At 40.8% G+C, this 14520-nt stretch overlaps 1 protein-coding gene across 1 annotated transcript; it reads left to right on the top strand.

Annotated features, from left to right (window-relative positions):
• The first annotated feature begins 3018 nt into the window (after positions 1–3018).
• On the top strand, positions 3019–4206 carry LOC124594161. The gene has a single exon (XM_047132517.1). It carries the CDS (start codon positions 3019–3021, stop codon positions 4204–4206), a length of 1188 nt encoding a protein of 395 aa, XP_046988473.1.
• Positions 4207–14520: the final 10314 nt, after the last annotated feature.

Raw genomic sequence — 14520 nt, 5'->3', positions numbered from 1 at the left:
AACACCTCAAGGGATTTGCAAGGAAATGCCAATAATTTAAATCAAACAAGACGTGAGGAGGGCTTACCTCGCTAATGCTGATGCTGAGGAATCATGTAATTTTTGTAGTGAACCTCATACTATCACTAAATGCAAAGGGTTTCAAGCACTAAATGTCGATGAGCGGCGGGCATATGTGACAAAAAATAAGCTTTGTTTTTTGTGCATCCGCTCTGGTCATTTCTCGACTAAATGCAGGATTTCTCCTTGTAAGACCTGTAAAGGAAGGCACGACATACTGCTCCACAAGCCTGCTGAACCAAGGAATGAGCAGAATAGTGAACCAGGAGGCCACTCCTTGGCCCATCAAGCTATGAACGGGAAGGCAAACATCCATTGTAATGTTTTGTTGGCAACAGCTGTTGTCAACATTAAAGACAGCAGGTTTGCAGAGTTCTGCTAGATCGTGCGAGTCAGCTATCCTTTATATCTAAGGGCATGCCAGAGAAATTAAAACTGAAACGAAGTAAACATTCGTTTCCTGTGAAGGGTATAAACAATGCCTTTGCAGCCTCAGTGTCTTACACTTGTGATGTTGAACTGTCGTCTAGGGTCAACGACTTTCATGTCAGAACCACTTGTGCTATCGTAGATCATGTCACCAGTGACCTACCAGCAAGCAAGATAGACACAAGGTCCTGGATTATCCCATGTAATCTTCCGCTCGCTGATCCAGAATTCAACAAGCCTGCCACAGTAGATTTAATTCTTGGTGCTGAGGTTTTCTTTGACGTTGTTTGTAAGGAAAGGCTGGTGAAACCAAGTCATCCTTCACTGGTCGAAACAAGATTTGGCTGGATTTTGTCTGGAAGGATGCCTTCAGCTGCATGCAATATGCCTCATTCTACAGTGACCTCGTGCTTTGTTAGAGGTGACAATTTAGATGCCAAACTGCAAAGGTTTTGGGAGTCAGAGGAACTGTCTACGAAAACAATGAGTAGGCAGGATAAAATATGTGAGGCTCACTTTCAGCGCCACGGCACGAGATGAAGAAGGGGGATTTGTGGTTCGGCTACCAGTGAAACCAGACTGTAAATCATTAGGCGAATCACGACAACAAGCCTCTCGGAGACTGGTGCATCTTGAGAGGAGGTTTAAAAGGCAACCAAATCTGCAGAAGGAATATGCTGCATTCATGTATGAATATGTATAACTGGGACACATGGAAATCTCTAATTCTCAAGATATTATTGGTCCAAGGTGTTACCTTCCACATCATGCTGTCTTCAAAGAATGCAGCTCCACTACTAAGTTGAGGGTAGTATTTGATGGCTCTGCTGCCACTGCTAATGGAGTATCTCTCAATGATATCTTGATGGTTGGTCCCACTGTCCAGCCAGATTTATTTTCCATTATTATAAAATTTCGCTCCTTTAACGTTGCTCTGTCAGCTGACATAGCAAAAATGTATCGCCAAGTGTCGCTCCATCCTGATGATAGGAACTTCCAGAGAATTCTGTGGCGAGAATCACCGTCTGAACCGATGCAAGAATATAGACTGTGCACACTCACTTATGGAACTGCTCCTGCTGCCTTTCTTGCTACCAGATGTCTTCAACAGTTGGCTTTGGAGAATCAAAACAGGTTTCCAATGGCATTGCAAGCCTTGATGTCTAGCTTTTATGTGGATGATTTCTTAGGTGGCTCAGATACAGAAGCTGAAGCTCAGGAACTTCAAATCCAGCTGACTCAACTACTTGCTTCTGCGGAGTTTTCACTGAGAAAATGGTGTTCCAATAGTCACAAGGTCATGGGAAAAATTCCTGTGCAGGACAGAGAAACGTCTTTACCTTGTCATCTTACTGGTCACAAACCATAAAAACGTTAGGGATATTATGGCACCCTGGCTCCGACACTTTCCAGTGCCATGTACAGCTGGAGAGTCTTCGGCTCTCAAAGGTTACCAAACGCAGTGTCCTGTCTGCAACAGCATCAATCTATGACCCACTGGGGCTTTTAGGTCCAGCAGTCATAAGATGTAAATTGTTCTTGCAGCGCTTGTGGCAACTAAGCCTTGATTGGGATGAAATTCTTCCATCCAACCTCATTGATGAATGGAATGCTGTTTGTGTGAAACTGTCTTCCCTAAATGGTATTTTCATTAACAGGAAGATCATTCCTTGCCCCCAGCATGTTAAATTAGAAATTCATGGGTTTTGTGATGCTTCACAGTTGGCATATGGTGCTTGTGTATACGTCAGAGGTGTTCTTCCCAATAACAATGTGTTGGTCTCATTGGCTGCAGCCAAATCTTGGTTTGCCCCTGTAAAACAACAGTCTTCCATGACTGGAATTATGTGGTGCGCTGCTTCTTGCCCAACTCAGTCACAAGGTGTCCAATGCCTTAGGCATCATAGATAGTGGCGACATTCATTTGTGGACAGACTTCACAATAGTCGTCTGTTGGCTGCAGCGTAGTCCTTGTAACTGGAAAACCTTTGTTGCTAACAGAGTCTTTGAAATCCAGGAACTGCGTTCAGTTGCCAACTGGAGACATGTCAAATCAGAGGATATTATCACATGGTATTAATTCAGCTGCCTTGAGTTCACTTGTTCCGTGGTGGTCTGGCCCGTCATGGCTATCCACTTGCGATCTCGACTGCAACACTTGCACTCCACTTAGTGTAGAAGATGTGCCCGAGAGAAGCCGTACACAAGTATCCTTGGTGTCGGTCATTAATCTTGATGATGAAATGCTGTGTAAATATTCATCATTCAAAAAAACGTACAGTTTTGGCCTATGCACTGAGGTTTGCTAATAACACTAGGCTTCAGAAATCAGACAGGATAGCTGGGCCACTCACTCCACAGGAATGCCACAACGCTATCAAAAGGGCATTTGGCGCAGCTCAACACAGTGAATATGGTAATGAGGTCGCTTTGTTGAAGGCCAGCTCCCCTATTCCACATAATAGCAAATTAAGGGATTTGCACCCATTTGTTGATGCTGAAGGTATTTTATGAGTGGGAGGGAGATTAATGAATGCTGATGTACCATATGATGAGCGCCATCCTATTATCGAACCGCCTAAGCATCATTTGACAAAAATTCTCATTATAGATGAACATGAAAATCTGTTGCACGCTGGGTCACAATTTTTGTTGGCTATGTTGCGTAGGAGGTTTTGGATCCCCAATGGGCGTAACACAGTCAAGGGAGTTATCAGGAAATGTTTAAAATGCTTTAGGCTTAAGTCCAAGACAGCAGTTCAACTCATGGGTCAGCTACCTGCAGCTAGAGTAAACCAATCTCATCCATTCCAGCACTGCGGAGTAGATTATGCAGGCCCTATTGCTGTAAAGCATGGTGGAAGGCGGAGTAAAGTTACCACCAAGGCTTATATTGATTTATTCATTTGCATTGCAACCAAGGCCATCCACTTAGAATTAGTTAGTGACTTGGTAACAAGTTCATTTTTGGCCGCCCTCAGGAAATTCATTGCAACAAGAGGGAAACCTTCTCACATGTGCAGTGACAATGGCACCACATTTGTAGGTGCAGACAATGAGCTTAAACGTTTTCTCTCTAATGATGCTACTGTTGAAGGTGTGGTGAATTTCTCGACCTCAGAAGGAATTAGTTGGAGGTTCACTCCACCTCCGGCCCCTCACTTTGGTGGACTCTGGGAGGCAGGAATCAAATGCATGAAGTCTCATCTCACACGCGTCATCGGCAATGCAGTACTGACATTTGAAGAACTGACTACTGTGTTAATTCAGATAGAAGCATGCTTGAATTCAAGGCCATTGTGTCTTCTCTCTGATGACCTAGATTCTCCTGCTGCTCTCACTCCCGGTCATTTCCTAATCGGACAGCCCCTTTGTGCTCATCCTGAACCCTCTGTCCTTGAGGTTCCCGCCAACAGGTTGCACAGATGGCAACTTGTGCAGCAGTTACATCAGTCCTTTTGGAAGAGGTGGTCCACAGAATACATACATGATCTACAGCAACACAAAAAATGGACATCGGAAGGAGCATGGCAACACCAGATCGGCAATCCTGTGCTGGTCAAGGAGGACAATTTGCCTCCCTTGGTGTGGAGGCTGGGTGTCATTGACCAGCTGTTTCCTGGTCCTGATAAGTGTGTGCGTGTGGTGATGGTAAAAACTGCTAGTGGGCAGATTAAGAGGCCTATAGCAAAATTGTGTCCCCTACCTAAGCAGTGAATCGGTTAAGTGTTCCCCCAGATCTGTGTAGTGCTATATGATACAGGGCCACTGCCAAATTGCCATTTACTGGAATAACCTCATAATACATAAGATCAGCTTGGGAAGCTGTGGATGTTTCTCGTGGACTAACTACTGTTAGTATTGATTTCATGTTTTTATGCAGTACAATATTAATACTTTATTGTTTTGTGTCCTGCATGTTAGTACCCATTATGTTTCACATGCAGCGTGACAGTGGTGTTTTGGTGATGTGGGCATCCCAAATGTTAGTGTATTCATGTTTTTAATGTGCACTGATATTGTGGCTGGTTATATTTTTATTGTTTACTTGTTTTGGTTTTGTTGTTTGTTAAAATTTTGGTATTTGTAAAATTAGAAAACTCATTTTAGAATGGGAGTCTGTTTGTACTCTGCTACTCACTCCAGCTGCCATCTAGTGGCAGCTTCGAACTGGGAAACTGGGCAGGTCAGACTGTCCAATATAGTCTGCTCCCTGTCGGAAGAATTTGCAACCTACGTGCGGAAGTGGATCTCCCAGGTCCTTTGTGCATGCAGGTAGGATTAGCTGTTGTAACGGCCGAGCAGGTAGCTGTGAGACCCCGTAGCGGACGGGCGTGTATGTCTTCCAGCTAAGCCAGGAGCCGCAGTTGGCGCACTGCCTGTGCAAGTTGTAACGTTTAATGTAATAAACACTTATACCAGACAACTTTTTCCGTCTAGTTATTGTGAGTGGAAACAAGGGGAGGACAGCAAGCCCTCTCGCACTATACATTCACACTCCAACATGCCACCACGGGAGGAAGAGCCCGCGCGCACAAAGGGAGACAGGAAAAGTAAACACTGGGGTAGGTAGTATTACTTTTAAAGAGAACGAGACCATCCTAACCATCAGTACACAAGCAGCTAATATATTTAACAACCATTTCTTAAGTGTAGGAGAAAAAATTGGTGAGAACAGTTCAAAAGAAAAAGCTAGTCAGTGCATGGAAGAGTCTGTTTTGAAAAAAAATTAGTTAGATTAAGTTTCACCTAACAACCTCTTGTGAAATAAGTAAAATTATTAAATCTCTGAAAAATAAATGTTCTGTTGGAGTAGATGACATCTCTAATAGAATTTTAAAACATCGTGGAGCAATTACAGCTGATTTTTTGAGTCACGTATGTAATGCATCACTAACTCAGGGTATTTTCCCAGACAGGTTAAAATATGCCATCGTCAAGCCTCTCTACAAAAAGGGGGACACCACAGATGTCAATTATTGGCCAGTATCCTTGCTTACAGCATTCTCAAAAATCTTCAAGAAAGTAATGGACTCAAGAGTGGTTAGCCATCTCAACAGTAATGGGATACTTAGTAAATCACAGTTTGGATTTCAAAAATGCTGTTTCATACAGACAGCAATATACAGTTTCACTGTCCACAAAATAGTCTTTAAATAGTAAAATGTCACAAATAGGATTTTTCTGTGACTTGTCCAAAGCATCTGATTGTGTGAAGCATGACATTATGTAATAGAAATTACAATTCTATGGTATAAATGGAATAGCATATGAGTGGTTTAAGTAATACCTACAGAACAGGAAACAAAAAGTTTCCTTATATGGGCCAAGTGATTTAAATAAGTTTGCCACTTCATCTAACTGAGGTGAAATTACATTTGGTGTCCCACAGGGTTCAATCATGGGTCCCCTTCCGTTCTTGATATATGTGAACGACCTCCTTTCCTATCTGAAACAGGACACTGAACTGACACTATTTGCTGATGATACAAGCATCATTATTAATCCAGTAAAAGAAAGTCCAATTGAAAATGATACAAATACGGTCTTTGGAAGTCATTAATTGGTTTTCTGCAAATGGGCTTGCTCTAAACTTTGAAAAAAACACAGTACATCCAATTTTCTGCTGCAAAAAGTACAGTTCCTTCAATAAATATAACACATCAATAGAAGTCAGTAGCAAGGGTAGAGCATACTAAGCTTTTGGGTGTACATATAGATGAGAATCTTAATTGGGGATCCAAAATATGAATTTTCCACTTTCTCCTGCGTTAGATATTGTTTACTTTCACTTTTCACAACACCGCATATACACATTTAATAAGGCCAGTACACTATTGTTTTCATTAGTGAGTCGATGTGTGTGAGGCTTCTGGTATTATAATCATGAATGTCACTGTTGTTTTTAAACTGGTCCTGTTGGCCACATCATTTAAGTGGCACAAAATGCATATACTATATTTATAGATTTATTTATTCCTATTCAAGAATTCATCTATGGTATAGAAGGAGTTGTCAAGGAGATATGATTTAAATTTATTTTTGAAGCTATTACTGCTGTCTGACACCTTATTTCATCTGATAAATTATAAGATGGCTACATGATGGACCAGTAGCTTCCTTCAGAGGAACAACATTTCACCGGCAATAAATATCAAAAAAGTAAACGACATACATAGTTTTTGAAATTATTGGTTCCTGTTTCAGGGTGGAAAAAGGAATGGGTTGGAAATGAGATGCAGATCAATTAGACGCCAGGTTGAATGTGACCCACCTGCTGTAAGAACAAGGGAAGAAAAATAATAAACAAGAATTACCTATTACACATTCAGTGCGAGCAGGTGTTTATCATATGATTTGTGATAATATCAAAGGAGATAAAGGAACAAAAGGAAGATAGCTGAAAAATTCAGTAGTGCCTTGGACTAAATCACTACAGATAAGAATAATGATCTTACGTCATCAAAAAATATAATAATATAACAACAGAAAGAAACAGCTAACAGAAAAATAACAGAAAAATCAGATGACTCAACTAGTCAAATAAAGTAGCCAGGAAAAGAGGTTGAATCAACAAAATGGACTAGCAGAGGCCAAAAGAAATAATTGTTATTAATGACAGGAGACTTGCAGGTCATCTAGGTAACTCGCAATGAAACGTCACTTAAGACAGCAAGGAAAAATTTCACAATGAAATTAGCTCTCTCTTAAGTAAGGAATACTTAACTCATTGCTCACACTACACAAAAAATGTATACTGTTTTCAATGTTTAAACCATCTGGCAGTACACAACCTTCATTTGTCAAACATAGGGAGAAAAAAAGAAAATTAATTTTGACCAACAATTCCAGGGCAGAGTATCAATGTTGTTAAAATTAATTTGGTGTTAGTTAAATGCAATGTGAAGAAGATGGATAAGACAGTAAAGCATTTGAAAAATTTAAAAAATGTACTGCATTTGAAACTAATTTTGTAAACAAATACAGGTCAAAAATACTACTGAAGGGCAGACAAATAATTGAAACATGCTGCATAGTAATTTTGGAAAAGCATTATCAAATATTTCAGCAAGCATGATAGAGATGCTTCCTTATAAGCTCCCATAAAAGGAGGGAATTGATCTCAATTTTAAACCACAAGTTGCCAGACATGGTGTGTAAACAGATAGCCATAGCAGTACAAAGTTATGTTAACATGAGATTTACTACAACATTGTGTTGGCTGATTGATGAAGCTACGTCAACAACAATAAACATAATAACTATGAGCAGAAGAAAAAAAGATGAAAGCATGATGTGATTTTCCAAATAACATAAGTCACAGACCACTATCGGCAATACAATGAAGAGAAAGTGACAAGAATATGACATTACAAAGATGCAATATAATTACAATTATGATTATCAACAACAAATATGAGACCAAAGTGATTGCAATGAGTAGTTAAAATGAGGACATGATTTGGATGCGACTCTTCTGAAAATTTATGAAAAGATGGATCAAATGTACAAATTTCCTTAGTACTAAAAGAAAACGAGGATGTAAGTATGACCTGCTCAGAGACAAAAGAATTTTAATGCCATAGAGATATGTAAATATTGATGACCTAATTGACAGTAAGAGTGAAATAAGTGCAATTTTGGCAACACTTTGTAAATGTTGTTTCCCAGTATGTAAGATCGGTATTTTTAAATGCAGTTGAAAATAAAAGGCTTCCATTGGACAGTCACAGATTATTAAACTTCAAAATACACCAACAGTAGTACAAGAAAGGAGTGCTGATGAGCACCACATCCGAGTGTGTGTTTTATATTGGCATAGACTGGCTGAAGAAACTCAAATCAACGTAGAATTTTGCTGAAAAAAGTCTATTATGAAAATTGGAGATGGAAAATGAAGTTTATCTATAATCGCCAAGCTTATAAATATAGGTTTGCTTTCGTTCAGCATTTTTAAAGTAAGTTGTAGGGTCAGTATTGCCTTATGTTTTCCTAGATTTCTCCGGAACCAAAATTGGTCTTCCACGAGGTTGGCTATAATAGAGTGTATATGCGGACGAGGAGGAGGGGGAGGGGGGGGGGGGGGGGGGGGGGGAATCCAGGTTTTTCTCAGACAAAGATGCACTGTCTGTGTGTCAAGTCAGTTCTTGCCAGCCAAAATTACAAAAATTTAACTCAAAACTAAGACAACAAAAAATTCCCAGAATTCTAAAAGATTCTGGAGTTCTTCCCAGTTTTCTTTCTCTAGGAACTGAAAAACTGTTTATTTGTTTGAATGGTAAAGGATTTTAGGAAACAAACCCCAGAAAAAAAAATAACATGATTTGGAAAGATCTTTGATGTGCAGCAACACGTATGCTGCATATTTTCATATTACAAAAGTATTAATACAAATTCCAAACACAGCACGTTAGTTTCCGAAGAACTGAAATCTAGATTGCGATTGCTTTTGTCCACCCGTCATAGCTTACATCATGTTATCTCGCCAGCGAATGAAAGCACGTATTTAGAACTTAGGACACATGATGTAGGCAGCCAGTAGCAGCATCACTGTTAAGTGGAGCAAATCCCCTAATAGGAAAAGTTCATGGTTTAAATTAATATATGTGTACTATGGCTACAAGAAAATCTAAGTTTTCACATATAATATTGGCCTTTTTTGTGTGTGTTACCCTTTAAGGTACATCAAATCCAAATGTGCCAGTAAAATTTTAAATGATGACATAAATGTCTTGTCTTCTAGGCCCAAATTTTTCTGGGTGATTTTTTCTGAGTGGCTGGTCATCCAAGTGTTAAATTTTGAATGAGAGTCAAACACTATGATTTAAGAAATTCTTTGCACATTCTCACACTAACATAATGCAGCTTGCATGAAAGAAAATTTACTTTTAAAGTAACACTTCTCAAACCACCATTTGCAATTTTTCCCGTGACCTGTTAGAAAAACAGTTGTGACACAATACTCATTGAAAGTGGTTGTTATGAAGTGTTGCATAGTCTTTATGCTAATGGCTTTGACACATTTTGCTGCTGATGAATGCTTATGTGCACACTATGTCTTGTAAATGATGCATTTTGTTTGTAACATAAGTCTTACATTGGTGGTTCTATCTCGTTCATTTTTTATTGCTGCAGTACTATTGTACAGTAGTGGGCTCAAGTAAAATTCTTTGTTAGAATATCAGTTCTTGCCAGCCAAAATTACAAAAATTTAACTGAAAACTAAGACAACAAAAAATTCCCAGAATTCTAAAAGATTCCTGAGTTCTTCCCAGTTTTCTCCCACATGAAAAAATTCCCAGGTTTTTCTCACATTTCCCAGGAGGTATACACACTGTGTGACCAGTTCTGGAATCTTTTGTGTCAGTATTTTGCAGGCATAACTTATTAAACTGCTGGTTCTGGAGTATTCACACTTGCCAGCATCTTGGAATTATTACATTCTTCTTGAAGTCTGAGGGTAGTTTGTCACCTGGCAGGGAAGGCACTGAATTCTGGACAGGAACAATGAAAACGACTTCTAAAATATTTAGACTTTTGTTTGAAGTCCTCATTCCAAAGTAGAAAAAAAAAAAAAAACACACACACACACACACACACACACACACACACACACACACACACACCACCGCCTCTGGGCGCTGGGACCCAAGTGTCTGATGTGAGCATAAGTCTACACAGTTGGTGGTGGTAGGGGGTAAGGAGGTGGTGGAGGAATAGCAGGGTAAGAGTGGGGGAAGATGCAGTGCTGCCTGTAGGAGAGCACAGGGATGTGGTGAGGACAGGATAGGGCTCAGAAGTGGAAAAGACTAATGGGTGCAATGGTGGGATTGAAGGCTTGTGTAATGCTAGAGTGGGAGCTGGGGAGGGGATAGGTAGGTGGAATCAAGACAGCAAGTATTGTGCTGGGCAGTATGTTCAGCGACTTGAACACAGTTTTGTGGTGGCTATTCATGCGAACAGGCAGCACTTGTTACTTGTTATGCCCATGCAGAAAGCTGTACAGTGACTGCAGCACAGTTGATAGATCATGTGGCTGCTTCCACCAGTTGCCCTGCCTTTGATGGGATAGGAATGCCTGCAACACAGACCTTGCATCTAGGTCTATTACAGGGATATGAGCCATGAGGCAAGGGACTGGAAGCATGGTTGGAACAAGGACAGACAAGAATATTGTGTAGTTCCAGTGGGAGGTGGAATGCAACTGTAAGAGGGGTGTGAAGGATATTTATTTTAAGGCATAACAAAAGGTAGTCCAAACCCTTGCAGAGAATGATGTTTGGTTTGTGGGGCATTCGACTGTGCAGTCATCAGCACCCGTACAAAGTCCCAATTTTTACACAGTCCCATTTTCTTTTCACAATCCAATATAGTCACTCTCACAGATGATGATGACGATGATGATGAAATAATGAGGACAAAAAACACCCAGTCCCTGGGCAGAGAAAATCCCCAACCCGGCTGGGAATCGAATCCGGGACCCCGTGATCCAGAGGCAGCAATGTTAACCCCTAGACCACAAGCTGCAGACCAAGCAGAGAGTGATTCTGTTGCTCCAGTCCTGAGTCATGAGAGGAGTGCTCCTGGTATGTGGGAGGTGGTAGGTGACTGAAGAGAAGGCACAGGTGCTTTGTTCATGGACAAGGCTCTGAAGGGTAATTTCAAGCTGTGAAGACCTCAGTGAGACCTGTGTCATATTTGGAGAGAGACTGCTTGTCATTATAGATGCGATAACCATGGGTGGTTAGGCTGTTTGGAATGCTGTAGAAGGCATTGTTGGTGGCTTGTAGGTCTGATGTGGAAAAAGGTGCTAACGTAGCCACCCTTGAGGTGGATGTCAACATCAAGGAAGGTAGCTTAAGTTGAGAAGGGCCAAGTTAATCAAATGGGGAAGAAGGTATGAAGGTTACACAATCACAAAAGTGTCATGAATGAATCTGAACCCAGTGAAAGGTTTGGGATTCTGGGTGGTTAGGAAGGATTCCTCTAGATCGCGCATGGATAGGTTTGCATAAGATTGTGCCATGGATTTATTTGTAGGTGATTCTTTGAAAAAAGAAGTAACTGTGGATAAGGATACTGTTCATCATGGTGACCAGGAAGGAGATTATAGGTTTGGAGTCATGTAGTGTTTATAGCAGCAGGATCAAGGGCATCGGGGGATGTCAGTACAAAGGAAGGTGGCCTAGACACTGATGAGAAAGGTACCAGGTAGGGAAGGAACCGGACCCGTACAGAGTCTGTGGAGGAAATGGTTAGTTTCTGTTATATAGGCAGGTATGTAATGGGTCATATGCTGTAGATGTTGGCCCACGAGAGCATATTCTTTCTGTCAGGGTGCAGTAACAAGCCACAATGGGGAGTCTTGGGTGATTGGACCTATGGACTTTAGGAAGACGACCTTAGGATGTGAGCAGAGGGACTGGAGGCTTGCTGGATTTCTGGTACGGCACCCACCATGGTAGGGTTTGTAGGTGGACATATCTGACAGAAGGCACAGTCCCTCTGTCAGGTAATACTAGATTTTCATAACAGTTGTGGAACTATTGTTGGCATGTAGGACTATAAAGTCAGGATCAGTTTTTAGGTGGTGGATTGGGGTTCTTCTGGCAGATGTAATGTGTCCACTAGCAAGTAAAGAACCACAAGTAACTTGCAGAAGCTACTTCATGTTATTTGACATGGAAACTCCCCAGTACGTCAACTTCTGCAAGTTAGTGGAAACAGTTTCTTGCATCTTGCTGCAAGTACTTGCTGATCTTGCCAGTTGCTGAAAGTTTTCCTCAAACTTGCACAAATTTTGTGAGTTGAATACAAGTACAGAAATGTCAGTATTGAAAAGATGAATGGCACATAGACAGATCAACCAAAACCAACATAATATGGGAACCCATAAACGTATGTAACTGGTCACTGTAATCCAAAGAAGTGCAACACAAATTATTTTGTTTTACCAGAAGGAGAAGTAGATTGGCTGGACAGAGGTCTTTAAATTTTAACCGATTTCTTAAAATCTTAACACAAATGCATTACACTCGTCATAAATACCAATTGCAAAAATCAAAGAGTAATTAAAAGGCAGTCTCTTGGGGACACAGCTTTCAGTTATTTTTCTATCCCGATTTAAAAAAATTCATTGTCCAATAGACAAGGGATTTTCAAAAATTACATATGACATTGTAAGAAAGTTTTTAATCTGAGCGAAGTCCTCTGATTTTAGTTCATTCAACAGTATTTCTTGATAACTTAAGTATGTATGGCTTTGTATCCACATTTCTTCACCCAAAAAAATTTTTTCCTTCTTAACTTTTTGTTTTTCATCACAATTTTTCTTCAACAACAATAATGCAACAATGGTGGTGACTGTAGTGGAAACACTTCTGCAAATATTTGCAGAAGTAAACTTGCACAAGTTTTTGTTCCAATGTAAACACCTACACAAGTGCTTGCAGAAGATACTTGCTAGTGGACACAAACCTTAATGTTGGTTTTCATGTTGAGGGATTTGGGGAATAATGGGGGGGCACAATTCAAGGTCAAGAAATCCTGGAACGTTAACAGGGTGACTTGGCTGGCGAAGGGGCTGAATCATGCAGGGACCAGTTTGGCGTCAAATCGAAAGACATGCACCCGGTGAACAGTTTACCCTAAGGGCGGCCCTAGTCACACATCTATCTAGTATTGATTTTGGGTTGAGTATGAATGGTAGAACCGGTTGGAAAAAAACGTTTCCATTGTGGGGGATGGCAGAATGTCATTAAGAAGACCAGCATGGTTACATTTGGAAGTGGGGCAAAAGGTAAGGCCTTTGGAAAAGACCGAGTCTTTTGGACTGTCTTCAGGTCTGTGTAGGTTCTCAATCCTGTATAGTAGGGAGTGAGTTTCTGAGAATGTGGTAAATGTAGAAGGTCTGCAAGGCAGAGTTTGGTAGCTATGAGTAGGTGTGGCGCAGACGTGATTGGGGCTCTTGTGGAGGTGGTGGATAGTAGTAGTAGTAGTAGTAGTAGTAGTACAAGGCAACAGTTAGAAGTGAACAGATCATACAGATTTTTGAGATGGCATTGTGCACTGCTGTAGTTCCTCCGAGTGCAAGAGTTTGTCTGGGACATGGGATGCAGGGATTTGGGATTGCAGAACTGAAAAAAGTTATGGAAGAAAATAGGTTGTATTGCAAGGAGTTTTGGACATCAATACCATCAAGGACTGGAGCACCCGAGTCATTCTCCACCAGGGTTTCCAATTACCTCTCATTGCGCCCTACAATAATAATATCTTGCTCACTCCCTCTAACTGTGGTATTCAGCCACTCACTGATCCTAAGCAATATCATTGACCATCCTACTCCACCCCTGCTCCCAACCCCTTGGTTGCTATACCTGCAATAGACAGACATGTTCCATACATCCTCTATCAACTACTCCAGCTCTCTCATGGGAAACTCCATCACCATCAAAGGCATGCAACACGCAAAAGCAACCATGTCATCTGCCAACTAACCTGAAGCTGTCTGTCTGATGATAAAATCCTCGTGCATAGTACCCCCACCTGTAGATTCAAATTGGGGTCTATTTTTCCTTGAGATTATTTTACCCTACAACATGATGTAGCTCTATTGAGTGGTTTAGTGATATGCCATAACCAAATATAACAATTCCAGTTTCCCTTTATTTTCAGCCAATCTGCAGTACTGACATAACAAGGCCATGCTGGTGAAAAGATCAGCCAGATCAGTGACTCAGCCAGCACCCCTGCAACCATTAAAAAGGCTACTGCACCTCTTCAGAAACTGCAGTGTGTGTTAGTGGCATCCTCACCAAAACCAATGCCATTGCACCTGTTGTACAGCGATCTTTAACACCAAAGAATGCAACCGACCCCACCGCACAGATATCTAGTTTGTGGAGGGATGGTGCTTCAAATTTATTAAGAATAAAATAAAAAACTCAAAGAATTGAATTACTGTAAAATTTTATTCTGAACCCTGTGTGTGTGTGTGTGTGTGTGTGTGTGTGTGTGTGTGTGTGTGTGTGC

This window comes from Schistocerca americana, chromosome 2 (assembly GCF_021461395.2).
Source record: "Schistocerca americana isolate TAMUIC-IGC-003095 chromosome 2, iqSchAmer2.1, whole genome shotgun sequence".
NCBI lineage: Eukaryota > Metazoa > Arthropoda > Insecta > Orthoptera > Acrididae > Schistocerca > Schistocerca americana.
The sequence above is the reverse complement of the archived record's forward strand: the minus strand, read 5'-3'. Positions and strand labels throughout refer to the sequence as shown.